We start from the raw sequence: 27,147 nt of genomic DNA on the forward strand, positions 1-27,147 counted from the left end.
TTTATAACCGAAGCCGGTTTATTTCGGAGAGAAATCTCGTTTGGGGGCTCTCTCGCCTTTCAGCTTTTCAGACCATGGTGAGTTTGGGCTCTTTGCCATGCACCACACATCGCACATTATCCACACAATTGTCTATTCCACGGCGATTAAGCTCATGTTTCGATCCTTGTTGGGATCGTGGGGGCTATATCCTCGGTGCCCCAAAACACCGATTCGGTTGCGACCGATTTATTATTTATGGTATCCGATTGTAATCGTTATTAGTTGGGTTTTTCTTCATATTTTTTTTTTTCGTTTTTCGCTAACGTCGCAGTTGATAGTCACGAACCCATTTCGAGTACCCATGGAACCGATTCGCCAATACGTCACAGACCAGGTAAATTGATTGATGTGAGTGGGGGTTTATTGGCTATTGGTTAATGGTTTGTTTTCCACTCGGTTCGACATTGGTTTTGGGCAGATCCCGAGTCGCGGGTTCTAAGATGGGCCATGTGATCGACCACGGGCAGCAGTCGATAATTGAGAACTTGCAATTCTTCGTACACTTAAAAATAATTTCGATCAATATTACCCTCTTTAAACAGTACCAGTCCGAGTAAAAATGTTATTGGATCTCCAGCATATCATATAACGAAATACAATTTGAACAACTTTGGTTCCCCAGGTCGGTTTTGCCCCACCCTTTCGCGTAGATAACTCCCTTTGTTCCTTAATATATACAATTCTGTATTTCTTTTAATAAAACTACCAATCCTTCATTTTAAATCATATTTTCAAGACCAAAATTCACAAATATTATCTTTTTCTTCCGTATTCTGTAATTTACATAGCTTTTCAAAATATAGTTGTTTCATATAATCGAACAATATTCATTAAATTTAGCCATATGTCAGGCAATAAATTGATTTTCCTTGAGAAATGGCTGAGAACCGAGTAAAATGATTGATACAAAAAATTGCAAATTTCGGAGCGCCTAAAAATAAAATTGCGGGCTTCGAAAATGGGAGCACGAATGATTTTTGTATTTATAGCAACGCTAGAAAATTTGGCCTGTGCAAATATTTAATAGTGATTTGCTTGGTTGATCATATTAAATTGCCCTTTACTATTTCCAATTTCCATTTAAAAAATTGAAATTCAATTCAGTAAACATTTTCTACGAATTTCTGGGATTCAGAAACTTTAATTCGAGAATGCAAATTGAAGCAGCCATTTCAATTGTAAAGCAATTGTACCCTCTTGTATACGAAACATAATTACCTTGAATTTTCCGCAGTAATTAAACCCTGAAAGAGTCAACAAACCACGCACATTAGTTAACGAGCTTTTCCCCACCCCAGGTTCTCTGGGTTTTCCTCTATTTGCAATTGCAAACAATGCAGTGCATCACAACAGGCTAATCGTATTATCAACTGGCCAAAGACCTTATGCCCCCACCAACTATTGAGGCCCTTAAGTAGTACATACATAAATAATGTATAATGCACAAAAGAGAAATTGTGGAATTTCTATACCCATTAATCGTAAGTAAGATGGGGGTATTGTATTGCTGGGATCTTACAGGTCTTAACAAATATACTTTCCAGTAAGGTTGAATTGAAGTTATTTACCTGATATTAAAAAAAATTATCAAATCTGATCATTTTAGAAAAGTTACCATACATGGTTGCATTTATTATATCGCGCCTTAAAGTAGGCAACCTTTTTTGATAATACTATATTAAGGATTGTACAACGTAGATAATATATCAAGTTATCATAGTTTCGGATTGAAGAGATGCTAGTTTATTTATAATACTATATATACTAATAATACAGATTCCTTTTTCTCTGTGTAATACTACAGTTCTTTAGTACAAATCGCTGCATCCCATGGATCGATATCGTAGAGGCCGGGGGAAAAGCGACGAGTTTACAACTTTTCGTAGTGACGTAGTCCCCAAGTTTGATATCTCGAGAGTGCTCTTCTGTTTTTTCCGTATTTTTTGGGCGCTTTTTCTCGTAGAATGCGACTACGAGTGCGTGTGTGCGTTGTCACGTACGTCGAAATCCGAATCGGTTCCATTCGACTTTGGGTTCCGAGGGGAGGGAAGAGCACTCGACTAATTTGACCCAATGCCGCTGCTGCCAAAGCTTTTAAACTGGGCCAAAACAGCCAGCTGAGGCAACAGAATCGGAAAATGTTTTGGGTCAGCTCTTTTACACAGACTTTTGCCATTTTCCTACCCATTATTATTATGTATCTGCAAGATACATGGTAAATATGGCAAGTAGATGGTAATGATATGTCTTAAAGGCATTGCAACTTCTTTGCTAAGCAGTACAATCAGAATTTAGTTATTATGTATCCATTTACCAACTAGAATTTTATCAGACAAGGCTATCAACTGCCTTTATTATTACTGCCAAACAAACAAGTTTGAAAGATTTCGTGATAATGAGTAATTATATGCCTGCTAAAAATATGAATGAAATCTGTTCTATGTTTAGCACAGCTATCTTTAAAATGTTTGCCCAAGAACTTATCATTCGTTGCTATTTAATCTAGATCGTCGATGTGGAAGTAGTTTTAGAGCTTTACACTTTGGTTATAAAGATTTTCTGGTTCATTGATAAAATTTTGAAGGCGAATTCAGAACTTTTCCTTAAAATATATACATTGTATGGATATTGAAGATGGAAAAAGATACAAGATAGAAAAGAAAGCGGTACTTAAGATTCATAGACTTTTGTTTTGAGATACTAAAGATGTTATTATTACTATTTCAGTTGAAGTGGATTATATTTGAGAGCATCTTAAGTTCGAATTGAACGCCTTAGTTTTATTTTTCGTGTTTTGTTTTCGGTTCAAGTTTTTTATCTACTCTTTTTACAGTCGGCGTCTTGCGGCTGTCGGCTAAAAATAGATTTTGCAACTCGCTGTTTTTGTTGTTGGCTGTTTGCTGCTGTTGTTGTTGATTTTTCTCCATATCTATTTATAGTTTTAACCTTGGCTGTCGACGGAAAACGTCGTGGAGAATCGCAAAGTGGGAGTGGAGGGGGTGTCAGGTGGCAAAAAAGGGGGTGGATGGTCCGCATTGTTGTTGTCTATTGACGGAATGCTCTGAGCTTCTAATTAGCGAAGCCGGTCCAGTTCACCACCCCCTGGCCCACTAACCCAACATATTTACAGTGGGGTCAAAATAATAGCTCTAGATTGGTTAAAAATAAAAAAAATCGTATTAATATTTATTTATTATAAAATGTTGTAAAATACTTATTTAGTTGTTACTTATTATTCGTAATTTTAAGTTTGACATAGCAATATACTTTGTTTTTGGAAAACTTATAGAGGGTGTTCCCAAACCGACCTCCTATTCAAAATGCAAACCAGGGTCGCTTTCGCCCCATAATTCAAATAACAATTTGTGCTACTCATTATAAGTATTACTATCTTATATTTATTATTTTTATAGTTTTGACACAGAAAAAAAAATAGTTTTTGGATAGTTTTTGAAAGTATGTTCCAATATCGAACCCATATTTTGGATTTCAGCTGATCACTTCAATATTTGTATTATTTAAAATTCTTTTTAACATTATTTCTATTATTAGCATAAAAGCTTTGTTTTCTCTTAATAGTTAACAAATGCTTTAACCAGGGTCGCTTTTGCCCCAAAATACATATACTAAATAATAGTACTCACTAAATTTTCAATTTTCGATATTCTTTAAAATTTTACTCAAAAATGTCATGGTAAAAGATCATAAACTTGTTGAGTGCTGTCAATTAATCGTAAACTGCAATGAATATTCACTAGTTCTGAGTGAGTGCTATTATTTTGACCGCTGCTGTGCCCTCCCCCTGCCAACCACCTTCAGTTCCTCTAATTGCGATGCAATTTGCTTATATTTATGTACCTTGCAGTCTTGTTTTGTTCTTCTCGTTGCAAATTGCGCAATCAAATTGAAAGCACTGCATGTTTGGCACATGTGTGTGTAGGTCAGTGCCTCATAGAACATACTATTTTGGCAAAAAAATCGAAATTAAGATACAAATTCAATAGGAGAAAAATGTATATTAAACAAATGAATTAAGAGAGATATTTAAGCTGTGCCACGTTTTTTTTATTATTACTTTAGTTTTTTTTATTACTTTTACTTAAGATGAGTGCTAAACGTGACTGTTTTTCACACTCTCGTATTCGAAGTTTAAGTACGAGTTTCTAGTGATATTTTAAAAGATTGTTTAAAGTTTTTCTTGCCGTGTCACGAACATCGAACCTATTTGTATTTACAAATTCGAAAGAGTATTTAAGGGACGTCACGTTTTTCTCTGTCATGTGAATATTTACCCTGGCTTTCTGTAATTTATTTTAAGAATTTGTGTGCTGGTTTTCAATATTCGAGTACTTATTTCGAGTATTATGTACTTATTTTAAGTATAATTTGATAAGATTACGGTTAGTCATAAGGGGGCTGACTTGGCATTTTCTGTGTGTGTCAAATGGCAGAGTATTTATTTTCGAAAGAGTATTTCCCCATCTGCCTCACAATTTGTTTATATTTATTTATACAAAGTTGCGCTTTTTTTCTGGCGGCTGGCAAGTCGTTCGAAAAATAAGAGAACAAGAAATAGCCACCTGAGCTGACTGAACCACCTGTATTTGTTTACCTTTTGTGGGGCTCCCATTGTTGTTGGAGCAAATGCACGGGGCTTCCGAATCGGGTTGCATAAATAACAATTATTATTAAAAAGAAAAAAATATATGAATGAAAATCGAATAAATTAAGAAATTAGTCGGGAGCTTAGACCCGTTGACAAATGAAAGCCGCGTACGTGCGCCAATCTATCCATCTACTTAGGAATCCGCTCACTTATTTGGCCAAACTCACAGATACTACGTATCTACTATCTAAATTCATAAATACATATAGTTATTTGCATGTGGAGTATCGCCGCGGCAGCCAAACTCGTTTCTTTTGGGGACTTAAAGGCTTCGTTTTGCGCATTTTACCGGCAAATGCCTTCGCAATCTGGTAATATCCAGACTTTGCGCCCCAGCCAGACCTCAGACATCCGTTTCGCCCACTCTATTCTTCTACACTTTACCCCATTTCATTCTTATATTAGTTTACTTTCTTTTGTTTTGACTCCCCTGACTACACAGACGAAAAGCGTAGCCATATGGACTATGAACGTCTAGGGTATTTCTATATAATGGGCACCGGATACACCCAAATTACTGAAAAAACCTTTTTTAAATAAAGTATTTGAGAACATTTATAAACATTATTCAATATTAATTTCCTTTAGAAAGATAGAAACCTGTTGTTACATTGTAACATTGTGAAATTTTAGACACAAATGCAAACTGGATTCGTTTGCTGGGTTAGATTTTATAAGCTGGTTTACCTCCCTTAACTTCTAGTAAAATTAATATTTTACTGACTAAACGTAAAGAAACTGAACATAAAAATATCTAAATGGTGAAGTAAACAGTTTTCGAGGATTTTATTATTATAAATATTATTATATTATGATATATGTATATAAATAGGGTTTACTTATATTAAATACTAAACTATATTTTCATTACATAGTTTTGGGGCTTGAAGATCTATAGGGTAGATAATATTTTCAATATTAAGATACAAAACATGTCTGAATTTTTAACCATTTTTCATTCCATCATATCCCTTAAGTTTAAAGACCTCTTTAAATTTCAGCGATAGATCATAAAACTAGGGTAACATTTTTCCCTGTGTGTTCCTGTGGTGGGCGGTAGGTTTTTTTCACGGGTGATTGGATGGTTGGCCGGCGCTTTCAGAGGGCGACAATCCAAAGTTCAAGCCCGCGACCCTCTGATAGATATACATAGATGGAAGTAAACAAACCGGAGTGGGAAAAATACCCAGGAGGGGACAAAAGAATCAAAGGAAGAGGAAGGTATGATGGGGATGTTAATGGTGATGGGGATGTAGATGGGTATGGGGATGAAGGTACCGGCGAACACTTTCAATTGAGTGCCTGTCTAGTTCGTCTGTCAACGTGAACAACAACGGCATTCACAATGCCCCAGGTCAAAGCTTGAAAGCTTGTTTGATAAAAATACAGCATTCATTGCACCCAACTGGAATTCCATTCAAGATGTCAAAAGACAAACAATAAGAGGAAGAAAAGTATGGATCAGGGAGAGGGAAGCGTTTCCAAACCCTATAAAGTATATATCTTATATGTATCATGATATACCATCACTGACCTTTATTGGAACTACAGCTTACAAGTGTTTTTCTATCATTTAAAGATTGAAATTATTACAAAATCCTTTATTATTTTTATGTATTTGGTATCCTATGGATAACCGATATAATAGCACATGATCCGGCCACTTGTGGATCTAAGTACATATGTACGTACAAACATACAATGGTATTATGGGATTTGGGGCTCCCAAGCCCCCGCCCCCTCTCCACCCCCACCCCCCCCCCCCCCCCCCCCCCCCCCCCACCGTACAACCACTGACAGCATTCCTCGACGCATTTTTTTCTGATGGCTATTTTCAGACATTTTATAGTCATGCAAACGAGACACGAGCACAAAAACAAAGTGAAATAAAAGACAATACAGACAGATAAATGAAAATATGCTAAAAAGAGTTGTTTTTGTTGTCGGTTATTTTAACAGCAGCGGGCAAAACAGGGGCGCTTCCTGGTGAAAAGCGAGGGGGGGTTTTTGAGGGGACTTTCGTATGGCGGAAGGACCTGCTCAACAGATGTACAAAAAACAATCGAATAATAAAAAAAACAAAGTCACTCATAAGAACTGAATCCTACAACATTTTTTAGTAGTGAAGGTATCATTCATCTGATTTTCAAGTATGATCCATAGTCACATATGTATGATTTATGGAAGGATCCACAATGCACTCAAGAATGATCCATAATTCATTTAATGTTTTTTAAATGAAAATCAAGTAAGATCCATAAATGATTCAGATATCATGCATGTAATTTTCAAGTATGATCCAAATTCTGGTTACGTATAATCCATAATTGAAATAAGTATGATTTTTTATAAATTTAGATATGATCCAAAATTGATTCAAACATGATCCATTAATCATATACACAAGTATGATCCATAATTGGTTAATGTAAAATCCATAAATCATTTTATTATAATCCATAAGTGGTTCCAAAGATATCCATTATTCAAATAATGGTTACGAGTTAGGATCCATAGTTGGTAAGGTATTATGCATATAATATTTAAGTATGATCCATGATCTATTTATTTATGATTCTTTATAGATTAATAGATCGGATGTTGGTTTTTTTAAAGTACTTTTAAAAACAAATGTTTCCAAAATTAAAAATATTTTTCCTAAGATCATCATAATTTGCTGGCTGAATATGAAAATGTACATATTTGTACCAAATTAGTGAAATTAATTTTTTATGAGTGTAAAAATAAATAATATTTTTTATTTCGCCGGCCGCCTCTTGCTCTCGCTCTCTTTGCCACATGCTCTTTCCGCCGAAGACTCTCTCTGCGGCAATCTCTCTGGTTTCTCTCGCTGGTTGCAGTGTATTCACCTTCGCCATCTGCAAATTGAAGAAAAGTTTGTTTATTTTATTTTATTTTTCTGTTATTTTGCACAACTTGTTGGTGGTGCCAAAACAAAAAAAAATACAAAAGTTCGTGACTGTTTTGATATTTTTTCATTGAAATTTGTTGACTTGCAAATCGTTTGGCAGTTTTTGAATTCTTGCTTTCTTTTTATTCTCTGGCGAATCTTTGCTTGTTTTGTTTACATCGTGCGATTCGCTCGGTTTATTTGTTTTGCTCGTAGTTTTTTGCCAAAATGCCATAAATTGCTCTCTACTACGTCACACACACTCGCGTGCAAATTGTTGTTGCCGCCACACCTCCAAAAGCCAAAGGCAACAACAACAACAAAAGAACTTGAAAACTCACCACACTGCAAAACTCGGTTCTCTCTTTTGCCGATTCTGCTGGTTCAACTCTCTCTCTTTCTCTCTTTTGCTCTCAATTCCTCACTCAGGACTTTTCTTCACTCCCCTTTTTACCCCCTTTCATCACCCACTTTCCCATTTTTTTTTTACTCTCAAAATCTGCCATTTTTAATAGCTTTTTTAACAAGAATTTTACGACCTGAACAGATTTCCATATTCGTTATAAGGGTTTTTAGATGGTGAAAGATCATAAAAGATAGAAATACATATAGGTAATCGTTTTTGGTTTAAAGCTGGTCAATCTATGAGTTCTTTTAATTGAAAGTACTTTAAGATTGTGAAATACAAAAGAATTATAAATGTTATAATGTTATAATTATAATGGCATGGTTTCAAATAATTATTTAAAAATGGATGTTTGGTATTTTCTCGGAACCGGTTCCTTATTATGTTATATAAATGTGAATTATATATTCTTAATTTCGTTTTGAATAACAGTCAAACTAAAAGGTTTTCAATCTTAATCTTAAGTTACCAAAATTATAATACCATATTAAGGAGTATTGAAAAGATATTCGTATGTATAAGACTGTTAGATGGAAATATATGACTATACATACATTTGTATTCGCACATTGTACACCCATCCGTATCGAGTGTATCTTTCAAGTCTCGCCGGGATCAGTGGAACTGAGGTTCATCAGACTCGCATAACTCACGCGCCACCCACCAAATCCCCCCATCCACCGTCCACCTCGCACCATCCACCATCCCAATGTTCAAATTCGCATCCAGCAACCTCGAGCAAAACGTTTTTGCCTCAATGCAAACGCTCGGTAAATTGCATCTGCGGCATTTTTAATTACCAACATACAAACGCTTCGTACATTTGTAATTTATATACCACTTTTTTTTTTTATTTTATTTTGCCACGCATAGAAAAAGATATATACACACGATTCTGTTGGCGCCAGGAAAACGTTTGCCGGAATTTCGACAAGGTTGCTGTTTTCGGTTTTGGGGGCTAGTACCGGGATTTCAGGGAGGTCAAAAAGTCTGATAATTATTATAACTAATTATTTATCAGATGAGATCGCTTTCAAAAATGAAGATAGGACTGAAAGCACAATATCCTTTTAATGGATGCACATTCCTCTAGAATTCACGAAATTTTATTTATTTCGGCAATCATTTTTGGGATCTTATGCTCAAATGCTTGTCGAGATGCCGATGTTTTCGTAGATGCAAATGGATTGTTGTCATCGTGAAACTTTTTGGCAAGGTGCCTGTGAAAAATAAAATTATTTAAATTAAATTCGTGGCATTTTTGATTGGCAAAAGTGCATGCAATTTCCTGCTCAATATCACACTGGCAAATATATAAATATATTTTCAATCCCCATATTGATGTGTTCTTTCCGCAGCTTTTGTTTTTATTGTTGTGGCTCTGTTTTCATGTTGATTAAATGGCAATCGAGAATATTTAAGGGCATTATCTGCTCGAATTATATTTCGTTTTCTCGCCAGCTTCCTGTTTCTATAATAAGATCATGTGCAAATGAGCCATATGAATACAAGATATGAAATTGCGGGTTTTGTTTACCCATGTGATTGATAACCCTGCACCTAATTGGAAAGAAAAAGTGCACTCGATTCGATTATTTTAATAGAAACCCTAGAAACCTAAACCCGAGTGGTCTTATCGGGATCTAAAACTGTCGAACCCACACTAATGCCCACAAATGTAGGTGGCGCTCTAGCTGATATTATTTTACGACTTCGATCGAATTAGTCCCCAATATCAGTTGGTCTGCGAGTACAATGTTCCACTCATGCAGATATATAGTATAAAGCTCGTGATCTTAGTCAGTGTGGAATGGTTAGTCACGGCTGATGCGACAGATGAAATAATGCCTAAGACCCGGGCAAATGAGCCGTAACCCCCATACATCATCTGGTACTATAACTCAAAAGAAACGGAAAGTTCCCTCGGTCTACGTGCATTTTTATATTATTTGCACTCCTATCAGCTGGCCTAAATCGCATATTAATACGAAAGTGTATATAGTTTAACTTGGTTGAATATTTTACAATGTGTTATATACGAATTCAGACCTGATTAGCGGGTGGGTTCGTAAAACACATGACCACAGAGACGTTAGTTTAATCAGCGACCTTGAGATAGTGATTGGGAAGTGAGATAAAAGACAATTAAACGGCGTCATCCGGAAATAAGGACTTTTAGATAGTGGAATTCGTGAAAATAGAAGTGCAGCTAAATGGTCTTGTAAAAGGTATTCGTTATCTCTCAGAAGAGAAAGAAACCTTTTGGCAAGTTATAAAACCGGTGGCCCCCGTAAAACAATAAAATACTTACAACTCTGTAAAACATGTACCTGATTTTATATATTATCATGATACTTTTATTTAGTTGATCATACCTAGCAAATTCGATAGGATTATTTTATGATGTCAATACGATTCCCTTTCAAGTTTCTTTATCAATACCGGTGGTACGTTTGTTTCCCTCATTATGGTATTGCGATTGAGATTATACTATGATGATTTATATCCGTGCAATATCTTTTGAAGAATTTCGCCTATATTGCCAAATGAGCGATAAGCATGCATGTATGCATTGTATGTTTATCGGTTATCGCACTGGCTATCGTAATGACCGTAAACGCCCACCTGACGTCATCTGCTGAGATAGTGAGATAGTGAAACCGATGCACGATTGCGTTAGTCTGTTACTTTTACCATTACCTACTCTCCGTATACCCCTTCTATAGCCCCCATCCGGCAGCATCATAAATAAACCACCTCGTATTTGTGCATACATATGTGAGCGAATCATATGCAAGTAGATAAGCTGCATAATAAACCGCATTACGAGTGGGTTGTAAAATGTGGACCTGTGGGTGGTGGGTGCTTGGACAAGGCGGGCAATGCGAAAGTTCTTCTAGTGCGCAGTTTGCTTGGCACCAGCTTGCATGGAATTTGATTTCAGATTGGATTGCAAACGCAATTGGATATAGATATAGGATGAGGTAATATCTTTTGATTCCGAAACGGTTGGGTTTGTGTGGACATTGTAGTATATTGCTGGTCTTAGGTGGGAATCCTACAATAAAGATTTTCGCGATGATATTTTATGCGTAAGGGCGATAACCTTTCGCATACTCCATTCCCACGTTAGTTATTTCTACAAACAAATGTACTTAAACTAATATCCCAACGAAGGTAACCCTTGTCAAGTACAATTCAAACTAAAATAATACCTATTCTTAAAAAAATAAATATTATAACTTTTAACCCAGATGCCATATAATACCATTATTGCTCCCTCATTATTATAGCTCTGCTTTCATCCGATTCGCTTGGGTTTCTTGGGTATTTCTTTAAAAGCGCCTACGTGTGTGTTGTCACGTCCGCCTTGAATTCACCTCATCCCATCTTACCGCCCCTGAAAGCGTAGCCCCCAGCCCAAAAAAAACGAAATCAACCACGAGCCGAGATGAACCCGAAGTTTATCAGCCCGAAGTCTCTCTTTTTCTCACCCATCCTTTGTGAGTGGTGAATTTTTGATTGTGGAGGCAGGACTCGCGAAACGAAATAGCGAGAACAGGGATTTCGTACCCAGTACTTGTAAAGTCGGGGGAGATATTGTTTTTAAACTACCTTTAAAAATTCCAATATTTTGTTATCGTAGAACACCTGATATCGTGAAGAACTCTAAAGATGTCCTTTTCTTTCTTATAGTCAAGTTTTATTCACATATTTTTCTAAACCCAATTCTAATTCCATATTTACTCACAGAATTATGACCTGCCTCCCTTATGTCTATAGTATAATAAATCATAGGATATCTTTTAGTCGATCTTTATGCAGTTTTAAGGACACCTAGTCACTGAGACGCCTTGACCCACTGCAGGGTCAACGACTGCAAAACACAGCTGGACGGGATGTGGGTCACATTTGTAACCGTTAGCCGCCTTTCAAGACCCCCGTTGCTCCATCAAAAGAGTCCCATGCCGAGCAAAAGTCATTAATCCCCTCCTTCCGTTATGTTTTACTCTAAAACAGTGGGTCTTTAAAGTTAAAAATAAGAAAGTACTGGATAAGAAAATCCTGAACTTAAGATTTTACTACCAAACTACCAGGAACTTGTTAAGGTTAAGAAGGGAACGTGATCTGTTATCCAATACCTAGTAGATTTTTGCAATTCACCAATTGGATTCAAATATTTTTGAATTAATTTTTTTAGTTTTCATAATAAAAATGTTAGTAATAAGTTTTATTTTCAACGTAATAATAACGTACAATGAATTAACAAGATTTATTTCTTTTTTTTTATAAAATTGAAAGTATCAGTTATTTATAAAATGTTTTTATATAAAGTATTATTTATGAAAACTAAAAAAAAAATGTTACTTGTAATTTTTACATAATTAGAATCCGTTATTCAAATTATTTATACATTTTATAAGAATCAAATACCTTATTTTATAATCCTGATTTGGAAGATGATCCTTAATTTTGGGAAGGGTCTATAATATCCCTCTATAAAGCGCATGACTAACCGTAGACAACCTCTTTTTTTCAGATTGTTGCCCGCCGACATGACCTGAAGCTGATCGTGACCTCCGCCACGATGGACTCGACCAAGTTTGCCACCTTCTTCGGCAACGTGCCCACGTTCACCATACCGGGACGCACCTTTCCCGTGGACGTGATGTTCAGCAAGAACACCTGCGAGGATTACGTGGAGTCGGCGGTGAAGCAGGCGCTGCAGGTCCACCTGACGCCCAACGAGGGCGACATGCTGATCTTCATGCCCGGTCAGGAGGACATCGAGGTGACGTGCGAGGTGCTCGAGGAGCGGCTGGCGGAGATTGAGAATGCTCCAGTGCTGAGTATCCTGCCAATTTACTCCCAACTGCCTTCGGATCTGCAGGCCAAGATCTTCCAGAAGTCCGGCGATGGGGTGCGCAAGTGTGTGGTGGCCACGAATATAGCGGAGACCTCGCTGACCGTCGATGGCATCATCTACGTCATCGATTCCGGCTACTGCAAGCTGAAGGTCTACAATCCGCGCATCGGCATGGACGCCCTGCAGATCTATCCCATCTCGCAGGCCAATGCCAACCAGCGGAGCGGTCGAGCCGGACGCACAGGACCCGGTCAGGCATTCCGGTTGTACACGCAGCGCCAGTACAAGGATGAGCTGCTGGCCCTCACCGTGCCGGAGATTCAGCGCACCAATCTGGCCAACACAGTGCTGCTGCTCAAGTCGCTGGGCGTCGTCGATCTGCTGCAGTTCCACTTCATGGATCCGCCGCCCCAGGACAACATCCTCAACTCACTGTACCAGCTGTGGATCCTGGGAGCCCTCGACCACACCGGTGCCCTGACCACGCTGGGCCGCCAGATGGCCGAGTTCCCACTGGATCCGCCCCAGTGCCAGATGCTCATCGTGGCCTGTCGCATCGGCTGCAGTGCCGAGGTGCTGATTATAGGTATGGGTTCTAGGTTAAAGGGGGTTAATTATAAAAGCAAACTATATATGCAATCCATTCCCTTATAGTTTCCATGTTGTCCGTGCCCTCGATTTTCTATCGACCCAAGGGACGTGAGGAGGAGGCGGATGGAGTACGCGAGAAGTTCCAAGTGCCCGAGTCGGACCATTTGACCTACCTCAATGTCTATCAGCAGTGGCGCCAGAACAAGTAAGTCAATCCTCGCTAGAAATGAGCCTTACTAATCCTTTCTACTTTTCCTTCCCCACCCACAGCTACAGCTCGTCCTGGTGCAACGAGCACTTCATCCACATCAAGGCGATGCGGAAGGTACGCGAGGTGCGGCAGCAGCTGAAGGACATCATGACGCAGCAGAACCTGAACGTGAAGAGCTGCGGCACCGACTGGGACATTGTGCGCAAGTGCATCTGCTCGGCGTACTTCTACCAGGCGGCCAGGCTCAAGGGCATCGGGGAATATGTGAATCTGCGCACGGGTATGCCCTGCCATTTGCATCCCACATCCGCTCTATACGGACTGGGCACCACGCCCGACTACGTGGTCTACCACGAACTGATCATGACCGCCAAGGAGTATATGCAGTGTGCCACCGCCGTCGATGGCTATTGGCTGGCCGAGCTGGGTCCCATGTTCTTCTCCGTCAAGGAGTCGGGTCGCAGTGGGCGGGAGAAGAAGAAACAGGCGGCGGAGCACCTGAAGGAGATGGAAGAGCAGATGCTGAAGGCCCAGCACGAGATGGAGGAGCGCAAGCAGCAGGCGGCCGAGCGGGAGGAGCAGTTGGCTGCCAAGCAGGAGATCGCCACGCCGGGCAATGCCACGCCCCGTCGCACGCCGGCCAGGATTGGCCTTTGAGCAGCTGGCTGATCCCGGCCAGAATTCATCTGTGTAAAACGTTCGTTCTTTCGTTCGTTCTATTCATTTAGGTTCAACAAGTTTTTTTTGCTATACATATATCCTAATAAAGAAACATTATAAACTGAAGACAGAGAAGGGCTAAGGTGCCCGCTAGTTGAGGATACATGGCGCCATTCTCCACAAAGATGCACTTGTTCTCCTCCAGTCGATGGGTCGAACTGCAGGTGCACTCGCCCCATTTGCAGACCATGGGAGCGGGTGCGGATGCAGATGACGTGGCATTTGCCTGCTGCATGGGCTTAATCCGGCACTCGCCGTCGTGGTGACAGAGTGCTCCGAAGGGCACGATGGGCTCGCAGGCGATCCGCTCCCGATTGCTGATATCCTCGGGGTACTCCACCTCATTGGACACCTCGTTGACTACCCTTTTGGGGTAGTACTGCGGTCCGCAGACGCACTGGTGATCCAGGCACCGGCCACCGGCTCCCAGGTTGATCTTGCATGGTGAACTGTGCTCGCAGCTGTCGCCGAAGGCGGATCCCGCGATGCACTTGGTCATGTTGTGGTTGTGCACGAAGTTCTCGGCACAGCCGCACTTGCCCAACTCGGTCAGGCAAATGGAGGCTCCGCAGCTGCCGCAGTGCTTGTCCATGGTGCATCTGGATTCTGCGGAGATAGGGAGATGGATAAATTTAAATTACAAAAGAAAAACATTTTCAAGCAAAAAATGTCTCAAAAAATATTTTTTTAGCTTGATAAGCTTTATATATTGGGAATAACTGCTTTATCTTTACTATTTTGAATGATTTTAATTGGAATAACACTAACTTAAAGGTTATTAATGGTATTGTGTTCTGAAGTAAGACCCCTATATCAATAAAAAATTACAGAATTTTTTTTTTAAACAATATTTAAATAAAAAAAAATATTATATTTCTAATTGTAGATTAGTGTTGGAATTCATTGGGTATTTCGTGCTCTAGAACTGAAAAAACTTGGAAAAAGTAGAAATTTTTGAAATTAAAGTCCAATATTATAGAGCGAGTTGGAATAAAGTAGTTATACCCGTTACTCGTAGAGTAAAAGGGTATACTAGATTCGTCGGAAAGTATGTAACAGGCAGAAGGAAGCGTTTCCGACCCCATAAAGTATATATATTCTTGATCAGGATCACTAGCCGAGTCGATCTAGCCATGTCCGTCTGTCCGTCTGTCCGTCTGTCCGTCTGTCCGTCTGTCCGTCTGTCCGTCTGTCCGTCTGTCCGTATGAACGCTGAGATCTCGGAAACTATGAGAGTTACAATACTGGGATTAGGCACGCAGATTCCTGAGATTCCTGCGCAGCGCAAGTTTGTTTCAGTAGAGTGCCACGCCCACTCTAACGCCCACAAACCGCCCAAAACTGTGGCTCCTACAGTTTTGATGCTAGAATAAAAATTTTAACTGAAATGTAATGTTCTCATCAATACCTATCGATTGACCTAAAAAAAAGTTTGCCACGCCCACTTAAACGCCCACAAACCGCGAAAACCTGTGACGCCCACAATTTTTATGCTAGATAAAAAATTTTAACTGAAATGTATTCGTCTCGTCATTACCTATCGATTGACTCAAAAAAAAGTTTGCCACGCCCACTTTAACGCCCACAAACCGCAAAAACCTGTGACGCCCACAATTTTCATGCTAGATAAAAAATTGTAACTGAAATGTATTGGTCTCGTCGATACCTATCGATTGATCCAAAAAAAAATTTGCCACGCCCACTCTAACGCCCATAACGCTTAAATCTGTATACCGCCGGTAGGTGGCGCATTTTAATCTCGCTTTGCTGCTTGCATATCTCCATTTAGCTGAGTAACGGGTATCTGATAGTCGAGGTACTCGACTATAGCGTTCTTCCTTGTTTTCTATTAGGTATTTGAACAATTAATTACCTCTTTTTTTTAGTGCAAATATGATTCTCGCAGTGAACGTTCTATTTCTTATCTGTACCTTTGCAATTTCTATAACCTTGGCCTTAGATTGATAATTTGTAGATGGGTTAAGTTAGACTCACGACTCTAGATGAGTCATCTGCTTCAGGGAATTTTTAATAATCATATCGTTACAATGTATTAAAGATTATAACTTTAAATTACCTTTTAAGTTTCTTTAGGCGGGATATAAAAAATATATATAATTAATATTTTTTTTGGTCTGGATAAAAAAGAATGTACATAAATAATCTTCAAGTTTTTTGGTGGGGATATAAAAAAAACATATTATATAAAGTTTCCCTGGGAACTTAATTGGTGATTTCTCTCAATGTACTCACGCAATACAGCCAGACAGTGTCCCTCGTGGAGTTCAAAGTGGGTGGGGCAGAGGCACAGGCCACCGGAGCAGGTGCTGAAGCGATCCGCCAACTGGCACTGCCGCGGGAACTCACATGCGCCGCCCAGCGGGACCACCTGCGGCAGGCAGCGCCTCCGGTCCTCGCTGGGCACATGGCCCTCAGAGCAGAGGCACTGCTCCCACTTGGTATGGCACAGGGCGTTGGGCATGAGGCAGGGACACGGGCCGCCCACGATGTTGGTTAGCTTCTCCTCCAACGGCTCACAGGGCACCCGCTGCCCGGAGCCACGTGCCGTGCAGATGCAGGCCATGTCCAGGCACCGAGCCCGCTCGAACTGGGCGCACTGTGCATCCGAGCTGCAGGACAGCTCCAGCAGGTCCTCCGCCCGGCCAGCTGCCGGGAATCCGGCCAGCAGCATCAGGATCCAGCTGTGCATCACCTGCATTTTAATTCACTTCGGTGGACGCACGTTTCCCAACTGCAGTGGAATCAAACCGTTACTTCGGGACCGTTAGAAAGCTCGGCTCGAAAATGTCATGCCTATCGATCGATCATCGGATTAGATCATATCAGTGCTGCCATTTTGTCCTTTTTCCACACAGATCTCTTTCTTTTTGAGAGAAAAACATCCTCATTTCCGAAATGTGCCTAAGCTTTTAAACATCTTATTTATGATATCACTGTGCTGGGTTTAAAATCCCTTATATTTATATCATATGAATGCGTCAATATGGTAATAATAAATAATAATGCTTAGATTTTAGTCTCCAGTTGTCTTTTTACAACTAAATAATTCAAATAATGATATGCCAAGATTATTATAAGGTACATAGATAGCCACTCTTAAATTCTAGTAGTATATATAGGTGTAGAATTGCATTAAAAAAAACATGACTAAAATTTATGAAGCAAAATGAGTTTGCTTTTAAAATTTTATAATTTTGCTTAGCCTTTTTTATTTTTTTCTATATAGTTTTGAATTCCTTTTTCAAAAACGATTTATTATTCATTTACCGTTAAAAGTTCATTGAGAGATATTCGATAAAAATCAGCTGACTGGCGGTCTGGCAACACTCCGTCGTTTGTCTGGCAGCCCTGAAAAAGGCAAAAAATAAAAACGCGGAGCAAATTACAAAACACCATGTCGTTCAGTAATTTGTTAATGAAAAGCGGCCTGAATCCGGGCTTGCGTGGTGCCCAGGCCGGCGTCCTGGTGGCCGCCACCCGGCAAGGGCACACCATCCGCGGCAAGGCGCCCGGCGTGGCCCGTTCCCTGGAACAGCGGGTGCGAGGTAGGTTGATGTAACCACTTTGGCTCACCTTTTCACCGGCTTCTGCCCGCAGAGGAGACGGCCACGGATCCGGAGGTGGTGGCCCGCATCAACATTGGCTTTCCGCAGCTGAAGGAGTCGCGCTCGGCACAGCTGAAGAAGCGGCTGGAGCACCTGAAGGCCCAGCGGACCAGCAAGCAATTGGAGCAGCTGGCGCGCAGCAACAAGCGTGAGTAGCTATGCGGAGAATCATGGACGACAGCTGCTCACTGTGTTCCTCCATCTTCAATCCTTCCCTAGTGATCATCGACCTGGAGCAGGTGCAGCGCACCTATGTCAAGACCACCGGGCAGCACGATCTCCGCCTGCTGGCCGATCACTACGGCATCTTTGAGCACCTCTTCGGCAGCGCCTACTTTGTGCCCCGCGTGCCGCTCAGCATAAACTACCAACTGGAAGGCGACAGCCTGGCCCCCGTCTACAATGGCAACGTGATCAAGCCGGCGGAGGCGACCAAGGCGCCGCAGATCAGCTTCGAGGGCCAGCTGGATCCCATCACGGGTCAACCCGCCGGCCAGGACACTTTCTGGACTCTGGTGGCCAGCAATCCCGATGCGCACTATACAAATGGCAAGGCCGAGTGCCTGCACTGGTTCATGTAAGATTAGTACGCCGCTATAATGACTTATAGATCCTTATCTATGGCCCTTTTTGCAGTGCCAACATACCCAATGGCAAGGTGAGCGATGGTGAAGTGCTAGCCGAGTATCTGCCACCGTTCCCGCCACGCGGCTTGGGCTACCAGCGTATGGTCTTTGTGCTTTACAAGCAGCAGGCGCGTTTGGATCTCGGCTCCTATCAGCTGGCCACTGGCGACTACAGCAACCTGGAGAAGCGCACCTTCAGCACCCTGGACTTCTATCGCCAGCACCAGGAGCAACTCACGCCCGCTGGCCTGGCCTTCTATCAGACCAACTGGGATGAGTCGTTGACGCAGTTCTACCACGATGTCTTAAGTGAGTTGGAATGTGATGCATCAAGAGGAGCATATACTTATATTTTGCATCCATTATGCAGAACGCAAGGAACCCGTCTATGAGTACGACTTCCCGAAGCCGTATCTGGCCGACCAGAAGTTCTTCCCGCTGAAGCAGCCTTTCAATCTGTACATGGACAAGCACCGCGACCAGAAGCAGGTCAACAAGGAATACCTGGAGCGCAAGCTGGCCAAAACACATCCCTTCGAGGGACCGGAGCAGCCTCTTCGCTTCCCCAACGCCCATCCCATACGAGATGTACCCTCGTGGCTGAAGACCGAGATCCGGAAGCAGCGTCTGGGCACCGGGCGGGTGCAGGACTATTAGGGGATACCGAATGTTGTTAAGTTTGTGTGTGTAATAGTGGTTAACAAGTTCGTTTTTTATTCACTGGAAGTACATGAGTCGCTAAAGTACACGGTTGCCTCATCTGCAAACTACAACTACTTGGATATAGCCTAAATAAATATGGGAAGGGGACGTACTATGGAATCGTGTGATGCTTTAACAATTGTCCGGAAGATTCTCCTTTAATGTGCTAATTTAATTAGTTACCTATTCGCTTGTTTTTTGCTTGCCTCGCACAAAATTGGTTAAATTGTTTTTGTATGTATTTTTGGCACTGTTTTATACGTTTTGTTTTGTTTTCCTCTGCTGATACATGCATAATATGTATCGTTGTTAAGTTGTCCAGCTTGTGTCTGTTCGTTAAGTACTTCAGTTGGACATTAGGAAGGGGATCCCCAGTGGATCCTTAAGTCTGCGCCTTGCCGTAGCTGCCAACTGGCGGCCTGTACATGGCCGGCAGAAAAGAGACCTGAGTTCGATTGAAGGCATACTTTCGCTTCCCAATATTCTTGAGTACGTTGTCCATCCGCGTTCCCTCACTGAAATGAAATTGAAGAAAGGGATACATTGTCTTATGGTTTACATCGTCTTAAATTAAGTCAAAATAAATTGTCAAAAATGCGAGATTCAGATTTTTGTCAAAAGTGCGACATTTTTTTTCGCTTTTTCCATTGTAGTTCAGCCAAATTAAGGCGTATAGCTAAAAAACCGACTGTTTTGAACAGCTTGCTTAAAATGCTAACGATCCTAATCATTTTTAGGAAAATTTATTTTTTTACCAATTTTCTCATTTTTTGTAGGGGTTTCATCACACTTTTTCGAAAAATGGCAAAAAATTAAAAATTTTCAGGTTAGAATGCCAATCGATTGGAAATTAAGCAACGAGCTCAGCGAGGTATGACATTCCTCATTCTGACTTATACTTTTGTTTTGGCAGACAAAAAACTGAATTTTTATGTCGAAAAAAAGGATTCAATTTTTTGCCAAAAATACAAAACTCATATTTTTGTCAGAAATGCGACATTTTTTTTCGCTTTTTCCATCGTATCTCAGCCAAATTAAGGCGTACAGCTAAAAAACCGACTGTTTTGAACAGCTTGCTTAAAATGCTAACGATCCTAATCATTTTTAGAAAAATTTATTTTTTTACCAATTTTCTCATTTTTTGTAGGGGTTTCATCACATTTTTTCGAAAAATGGCAAAAAATTAAAAATTTTCAGGTTAGAATGCCAATCGATTGGAAATTAAGCAACGAGCTCAGCGAGGTATGACATTCCTCATTCTGACATATACTTTTGTTATGGAAGCCAAAAAACTGAACTTTTTTGGTGAAAAAAAGGGTTTAAATTTTTGCCAAAAATACGAAATTCAGATTTTTGTCAAAAATGAGATATTTTTTTTCGCTTTTTACATCGTAGCTCAGCCAAATTAAGGCGTATAGCTAAAAAACCGACTGTTTTGAACAGCTTGCTTAAAATGCTAACGATCCTAATCATTTTTAGGAAAATTTATTTTTTTTACCAATTTTCTCATTTTTTGTAGGGGTTTCATCACACTTTTTCGAAAAATGGCAAAAAATGAAAAATTTTCAGGTTAGAATGCCAATCGATTGGAAATTAAGCAACGAGCTCAGCGAGGTATGACATTCCTCGTTCTGACAAATACTTTTGTTTTGGAAGCCAAAAAACTGAATTTTTAAATCAAATTTTTGTCAGGTTAAAATTTTTTATACGTTTTCCTCTGAAAATAAAAAACTGACCTAAGGAGGAAAAGGAATTGTCTTGAAACCTATTTTTCTATAGGTATACATTTTATGTGAATCTATTATTGTCACGCGAATTCTTTAGTTCCCTGCTGGTTTCAAAACCTGGTTTCATCGAGGGTTTAATACATTGAAATAAAAGAAAAGGGTAAATCTAATCCCATTCCCAAACTCACCTTCGCATGGTGCTGAGTGCGTAGGGCACATGCTTGGCCGGCAGCTGGAACTCGCGCACCAGGACGCGACACTGCTCCAGGGTCACCGCCATTCCGGTCCGGTCCTTGGCGCTCTTGCAGGAGGTGAACCGCAGGCCGTCCATCAGCCGGCAGGCGTCCTCGGCCAGGTGCAGGATCTTCACGTTCTTGGAGACATTGGCCCGCAGCTGCTGCTCCATGAAGCCGAGAAGCGACTGCAGCGACTCGCCGGCGTCCACGGAGCCGAGTCCCAGCTTTCGATACCGACCAAAGTACTGGCTCAAACGAAGGTAATTGTCCCAGTTGGACCGATGCTGCTCCTTAGTCTGACCCAGGGTTTCGGCGAAGCTGGCCTTCTCATTGATGCCGATGTTGAAGAAGACGGGCGTGATCTTGAACGAGATGGAGGTGCCGTTGCCGGGCAGCGAGTGCTCCGGCACGGGGAGCTGCACCTCCAGTGCCTGCCGCGATCCGGTGATCCGGGGCATGGGCGCCAAAGCTGCATCACCCTGGGCACGCACCAGCTGGAAGCTGACTGCGGACAGGTCCTCGATGGCGATGCACATGTCGCTCCACATGTCCGCCTCATTCCCGTACAGCGTCAACAGTCCCTCGAAGTAGGCCAGCGGACCCAGGTCACGGAGCATCACCAGGTAGCCCATGTCCAGCTCGCTGCCCCACAGCCGGAGCATCAGGGAGCTGACCAGAGCGGTTAGCTGAAAATAACAAGGAGAGCGGTGTGAGACTTTCAACATTACAAAATAGGTTTCCCACACAGGATTGCTTAGAAAATGAGGAATTTTACTTTTTACAAGATGGTTATCTGGGAGGATACTCCTATTTAGATAATTTAATTATGGGTTTCAATATATCAATTTAATCCTTACCGCCTGGGAGAAGCAGACGTCCCTGCGGTACATGATGCTCGCCTGGATCCTGTTGCAGCGCATGTCCTGCTGCAGTCGCTGCACCGAGTGCATCAGCCGGGCGGTCTTCAGGAGACGATCCATGGCGTGGCGAAGCTTCCGCATGCTGGGCCTCAGCTCCGCCGCCCAGTCCGTGGTCATCGAGAGATCCAGGCCGTCGGTGAACTTGTTGCCCTTCTTGACGGGCACGGGCACAGCTCCGGAACTGAATCCACACCCTGCCGCCGACGGCTTGAGATCCAGTTCGAGATTCGGAGCCTGCTTGGCTGCTGCCGGAGCGGCGATCACGTCCGGCGCCTGTTGTGGAGCCACCGCGAATCCCTCCCGCTTGATTGGCACCTTCGGATGACGCAGCCGGATGGCAGGACTGTCGCAGCGACCGCAGAAGAACTTCAGCTTGCTGACTAGGCACATCACGCTCGCCTCGATGTTCAGTTGGGTGAGATCCAGGGGCTCCGGCTCCTCCGTGGGCCGGTAGTAGTTGGCCGACGGCGACGAGCTCATCAGCTTGGTGTCCAGAAAACCGGCTGGCGGCTGGTGATGCTGATGCCGCTGCGCCCGTCGCCCGATCTCGTCCAGATCGATTAGCTGCAGTACGGATGGAGCAGCTGGCGGATCTGGCACATGGGCGGAAGTGGTAGCATCCGGAGGCGATTGCGTATGCCAGGCCAGCGGCAGCGACTGATATGTGGCCTCCTCCTCCTCGGCCTGGCGAGGATTTCCGCTCTGCTCCAAACTGCGCAAGTGATCGTTGTAGCACTTGACCACATGCTGCAGCGAATCAATGGCCCTGATGTCAAGCGAGCTGGAGGGAGAGCTATTGCTCGGATGCCAGCTGTTCGAACGCATCAGCGGCGGCTGACCACGTGGCCAAAGATCCGGTGGCGCCACCACCGGTGTGGCAAAGTCCTCCAGCTCCGGCGACTTCAGCTCCAAGGCCGTTAGCTGCTGCGTGATCTTGCGGAAAGGCGACATCGGCTCCATTAGGACATTCTCCGGCTCTTCGATGATGCGATGGCGCTCGATGAAGGCCACCGCCTCCTCCACAATGCTCGGTTCCCAGATGTTGAGCAGCGTGCGCGTGCGGGTCACCATCTGGTTGCACAGCGGCATCATGTCCTTGGAGCTGCGCCGGCTGGCCAACTGGAGGAGCTGCGACATCAGCTCGACGATCTCCTTGCGCAGCTGCTTGGTGGCCTGCACGGCATCGTTGGCCGCCTGCACCTTGCACGCGTTGCTCTGCTCCAGCTTCCAGGACTTGCTCTCCTGCAGGAGCCTAGAGGAAAGGGAAAGCCAATCATTAGAGATCACTCTTATTACATTGCTAAGTTATAAAAAATATTAAACTCCTATGAAATCGTTCTTATTTCCAAGAGAATTCTTCAGATTCCGGCTGATTATAAAATTTATCTCTAAAGTAGTAGAATTTTCTTAAAGATTGAATAGGTTACAAATAATAATCACGTCCTTTTTATCTAAGGAAGAGCGAAGTTCTTGGCAATAAAAATATTTCTACAATTATCTTTCTTATAAATTCCGACTTATTTTCACGCGAATTCTTTAGATTCCTGCTGATTTTGAAACCTTTCTCTAAAACTTTACTAAATTATGAGGGATAACTCTTTTGTATGAATATCATCCACCACTCACTTGATGAGGCCACCGCACTTGCGACCCTTGGCATCGTGCCGCGTGAAGGCGCCCACGGTGACCACGTCCAGGAGACCACGTCGCTGCATCGTGTCGTTCTGGGCCCACATCCGCTGCACATGCAAGTTGACCGGCAGGAACTCCAGCGACTCGTCGGCCTTCGCCGAGGAGCGCTTGAAGGCGACGCCGTCGCGGGCCAACTGCTGGATATTCTGTTTGGCCTGCGAGTAGTCCTTGAGCAGGCGCAGGTGCTCCTCCAGTAGGTTCATCTGCCGCCAGCGCCACTCGCCGCTCAGCTCGCCCATCCCAGAGATCTCCTGCAGCAGCTCCTTCTCGCGCTGAATCCATATGGAGAGCAGTTGCTGAGGCAGTTGGCAGCACAGACGGGACTCCAGCAGCGTCTCCTGGACACTGATGTCGGCGCCCAGGGAGGAGTTCAGCCGGTAGGTGCGCAGGCGAGGATTGGAGCACACCCGCTGCAGGCCACACTGCTGGGGCACAAACAGCCGGACTCCCAGCTTCGGCGGCAGCGACTGGGTGCGACGATGGGCTGGGGATCAAAGATGGAGATACATATAGTCGATATTTTTCAAAGGTCTTAATTACATGTGATGTGTTCGGATCATTTTATATTAATAATTACATGACAAAATTATCCTTTAAAGGACGTTTCCCTAGATCGAACTTATCTATAGCTTCTTTGCATCTCACCTCGTCTGCTGCTTGTGGTGGCTCCCGTGGCGGCTGAACCTGATCCTGTTCCCGATCCCGATCCATCGAAGAGCTGCGTGCTAGAGCGCGGCGGTCCGTTCCCCGACTGGCCGGGCTCCACGGCGGCGTCGGGCGACCAGGAGGCCAGCGTGATGAAGCCACACTCGCCGCGCGGCGATGTGAGCGGCAGGCGCAACCGGCTGGTGTCCTGGATGACGCCCAGGGCCACCTCGGCGTGGCCCAGCGGCAGTGCGGTGAGCGTCAGCCGTTCGCGGACATCGAAGACGCTGAAGCGCAGCCGTGTGCCGGCCGAGAAGCCGGCGCTGCGCTGGAAGCGCATGGTGCACAGAAACTGCGGACTGCGTGTCCGCTCCTGCAGCTCGGTGCGGGCATGCTCCCGCCACAGGCAATCCTCTCCAGCCGCCGGCAGCAGTGAGCATACGACCTGTGGGTTCGGCGCTCGCCCCACAGTGTCCAAAGGCAGGCTATCACAGGAGAGGGCCGTCTCGCAAATGGGCAGCTCCGAGAGATCCAGTTCTGAAAGTGCAAGATAGAGAGTACACCGGGTGAAATCATGGAGGTTGGGAGGTTCGGGTACAGCACGGAACAGCTAAAGCGGTGGGGATCAAATAACAAACAACAGGCAATTCCGTTTAAATTCATTAGCAAAACAAAGTTTATTCCAAGAATAAATTCATATTTTTCAATTGCATCACATGGACTAAATTCCACCTCCAATTCCCCTGGGATTACACACATAAAAGTACAACAAATAAGGCATCACCTCCGGTTAGGATTAGATTAATAATAATAATGTATGCAGAATGTTTTGTGTTTTCTTATTTTTTTGGCAAGCGAAGCGCTTTTGGTTGCCCAAAATGGAATCGAATGGCGATAAACCGGATGTTTGTGTAGATGTACATTGGGTGCATGGAAGTGAGCGAGAGGATTGGATGAGGTTTGGAGTGCTGGTGCGGATGGGTGTAATATGTGGACATAACATAACTAAAAACAGTAACGACCTCCGCGCCTCCTGATTGTTGGGTGTTTTTTTTGGGGTTAGAACTGTATAAGATCACCTTCAAACGGCGCCGCCTCCTCCGTGGGCGCGGCAGTGGACTCCTCCGCCGGCGCGCTATGCAGCTGCAGTTGCTCCTTGACCTGCTGCTCCAGGGGCATGCCCAGGTCAATGTGATTGCCCATTGTACTGGCTGTTCCAGCAACGTTCGTCTGGCGACTCTGGGCTTGAATTTGCTCCTTCAGCTGGCGGATGAGCAGGTTCAGCCTCTCGCTGGAGGCCTGTTCGATGCACTGCACCCAGGCCTGGCGTTCGGCCGACGAGCGGGCTATGAAACGCTCCGACGAGCTGTCCTTGAAGTCTGTCAACCGAATAGGGTAAAGAAAATCAATTAACTAGAAGGGTTTTTTTTAGGGTTAACCACTCACCTAGATCGAACACATAGCCCTCGGGTTCGGGCTCCTCATTCTGGATGCGCGGACGACAGTTCTCCAGCACCAGGAGGCCGGCCACCGCTGACTTGGGGTCCTTATCCTTGAGGTAGAACAGTAAATTGCCACGCAGTTTACACCAACGTTCAACTCTGACTGTGGGCGGTAGAATATACATATATGGAGTGTGCATAAGCCAGGTGCCTGGTGGGGATTGCAGGTGGTGCGAGATGGGGATGGGGAATGGGGCTACTGAGTGCCAGTGCAGGTGGCCATGAGGGGGCTTACCTTCGCTGGAGCGCCACAGGAAGCCCTCCTGGCGGTCGATGATGATGAGCAGGCCCTCCTTGTCGAATCGCGTCGCTGGATTGCTGGCCAGGGAGTTCAGTTCGGGCTTGTTAAAGCGCATGGCTACTGGTCACTGGATGGAGAGGGATATATAAAATGGAAACCCACTCGATTAGCGAACTCCAAAGATGGACTGGCACGCCCGCAGAAAAGGCGAGCCACATCAATAATTCACCGCAATTACACGGCGCCGTGTACGTGCCCAGTGGGCGTGGCTCGGATGGGCTGATGGGCTGCTGGCCAGGCACACACAGATACATACCTCCTGCTCCTGCGCCGCCTCCTCCACCTCCTTTTTTGCCCTTTTGGTCCTGCGACCTCGATATTGTTGTTGTTGTTGTTGGTGTTCTTGCTGCTGCTGCACAGCTGGCGGCGATTCCCCCTCTCCTGGAGCTGGCTCATCCGTCGCTCCCCGGGGAGTCACTTGCTCCGCTCCGCGCTTAGATCTTGCTGATTACTAGTTAGTAATTACGAACTGATTAAATTTAGTTTGGCAATTGATAAGCGCAAGCGAAGCTTCTTATTGGAAAATAGATTCTGCTGTTCTGCCACAGCCAGTGTTGTGAAGCGCTGGAGGTACTAGAGGTGGCCAACACTCCGTCGTGAGTATCGAATGGAAAGTATCGTTATTCGATTGAATTTCAAAATTAAAGCAAGCAATTATTTCAAGACATTTTCATAAAGTTTCTAACAAAATTTTAAACTATTTTGTTAGAAATTTTTTTATTTTAAAGATGGTTTGATTTAATTTGGAACAGGATA

General features: G+C 43.4%; 4 protein-coding genes across 5 annotated transcripts in view; 2 read left to right on the top strand and 2 right to left on the bottom strand.

Moving 5' to 3' along the window:
* Prp16 (ATP-dependent RNA helicase l(1)G0007) overlaps nt 1-14,480 on the top strand; it is a 27,423-nt gene extending 12,943 nt beyond the window's left edge. Inside the window, exons 3-5 of the mRNA XM_017070089.4 lie at nt 12,566-13,478; nt 13,547-13,688; nt 13,754-14,480. Coding sequence (XP_016925578.3) covers nt 12,566-13,478; nt 13,547-13,688; nt 13,754-14,351 — 1,653 coding nt within the window. The 3' untranslated portion in view covers nt 14,352-14,480. The remainder of the gene's footprint in view (nt 1-12,565; nt 13,479-13,546; nt 13,689-13,753) is intronic.
* On the bottom strand, nt 14,393-17,189 carry LOC108006558 (tenascin). Its single transcript, XM_017070088.4, has 2 exons — nt 16,668-17,189; nt 14,393-15,020 (listed from the first exon to the last, which is right to left on the bottom strand). Exons 1-2 carry the CDS (start codon nt 17,131-17,133, stop codon nt 14,455-14,457), a joined length of 1,032 nt encoding a protein of 343 aa, XP_016925577.2. The 5' UTR covers nt 17,134-17,189; the 3' UTR covers nt 14,393-14,454.
* Nucleotides 17,190-17,752: 563 nt separating this feature from the next.
* Nucleotides 17,753-19,442, top strand: mRpL38 (mitochondrial ribosomal protein L38). The gene is made up of 5 exons (XM_017070094.4): nt 17,753-17,980; nt 18,033-18,188; nt 18,260-18,617; nt 18,677-18,975; nt 19,037-19,442. Exons 1-5 carry the CDS (start codon nt 17,830-17,832, stop codon nt 19,321-19,323), a joined length of 1,251 nt encoding a protein of 416 aa, XP_016925583.2. The 5' UTR covers nt 17,753-17,829; the 3' UTR covers nt 19,324-19,442.
* On the bottom strand, nt 19,345-26,965 carry LOC108006523 (inositol polyphosphate-4-phosphatase type I A). Of its 2 annotated transcripts, XM_036820422.3 has the most exons (9): nt 26,648-26,963; nt 26,326-26,458; nt 26,035-26,193; nt 25,668-25,967; nt 24,589-25,125; nt 23,878-24,427; nt 22,189-23,503; nt 21,284-22,017; nt 19,345-19,883 (listed from the first exon to the last, which is right to left on the bottom strand). In XM_036820422.3, the coding sequence occupies exons 2-9, from the start codon at nt 26,444-26,446 to the stop codon at nt 19,751-19,753; spliced, it is 3,849 nt and encodes a 1,282-aa protein (XP_036676317.2). In that variant the 5' UTR covers nt 26,447-26,458; nt 26,648-26,963; the 3' UTR covers nt 19,345-19,750. The 2 variants fall into 2 exon arrangements, with proteins under 2 accessions (XP_036676317.2, XP_065723661.2); XM_065867589.2 differs by lacking the exons at nt 25,668-25,967; nt 26,035-26,193 and having other exon boundaries at nt 26,648-26,965.
* Between the last annotated feature and the right edge of the window lie 182 nt (nt 26,966-27,147).

This window comes from Drosophila suzukii, chromosome X (genome assembly GCF_043229965.1).
Source record: "Drosophila suzukii chromosome X, CBGP_Dsuzu_IsoJpt1.0, whole genome shotgun sequence".
In the NCBI taxonomy this organism is placed as follows: Eukaryota; Metazoa; Arthropoda; class Insecta; order Diptera; family Drosophilidae; genus Drosophila; species Drosophila suzukii.

What these genes read in the sequence shown, in the direction of transcription:
- LOC108006558 (XM_017070088.4), bottom strand. Translation starts at nt 17,133, where the DNA reads ATGCAGGTGATGCACAGCTGGATCCTGATGCTGCTGGCCGGATTCCCG. An exon ending in ACACTGTCTGGCTGTATTGC is followed by an intron (nt 15,021 to 16,667) that starts GTGAGTACATTG and finishes CTATCTCCGCAG; the next exon opens with AATCCAGATGCACCATGGAC.
- mRpL38 (XM_017070094.4), top strand. Translation starts at nt 17,830, where the DNA reads ATGTCGTTCAGTAATTTGTTAATGAAAAGCGGCCTGAATCCGGGCTTG. An exon ending in GCTGGCGCGCAGCAACAAGC is followed by an intron (nt 18,189 to 18,259) that starts GTGAGTAGCTAT and finishes ATCCTTCCCTAG; the next exon opens with TGATCATCGACCTGGAGCAG. An exon ending in GTTCTACCACGATGTCTTAA is followed by an intron (nt 18,976 to 19,036) that starts GTGAGTTGGAAT and finishes TCCATTATGCAG; the next exon opens with AACGCAAGGAACCCGTCTAT.
- LOC108006523 (XM_036820422.3), bottom strand. Translation starts at nt 26,446, where the DNA reads ATGCGCTTTAACAAGCCCGAACTGAACTCCCTGGCCAGCAATCCAGCG. An exon ending in GGAGGCGGCGCCGTTTGAAG is followed by an intron (nt 25,126 to 25,667) that starts GTGATCTTATAC and finishes TTGCACTTTCAG; the next exon opens with AACTGGATCTCTCGGAGCTG. An exon ending in CACCACAAGCAGCAGACGAG is followed by an intron (nt 24,428 to 24,588) that starts GTGAGATGCAAA and finishes TTTGATCCCCAG; the next exon opens with CCCATCGTCGCACCCAGTCG.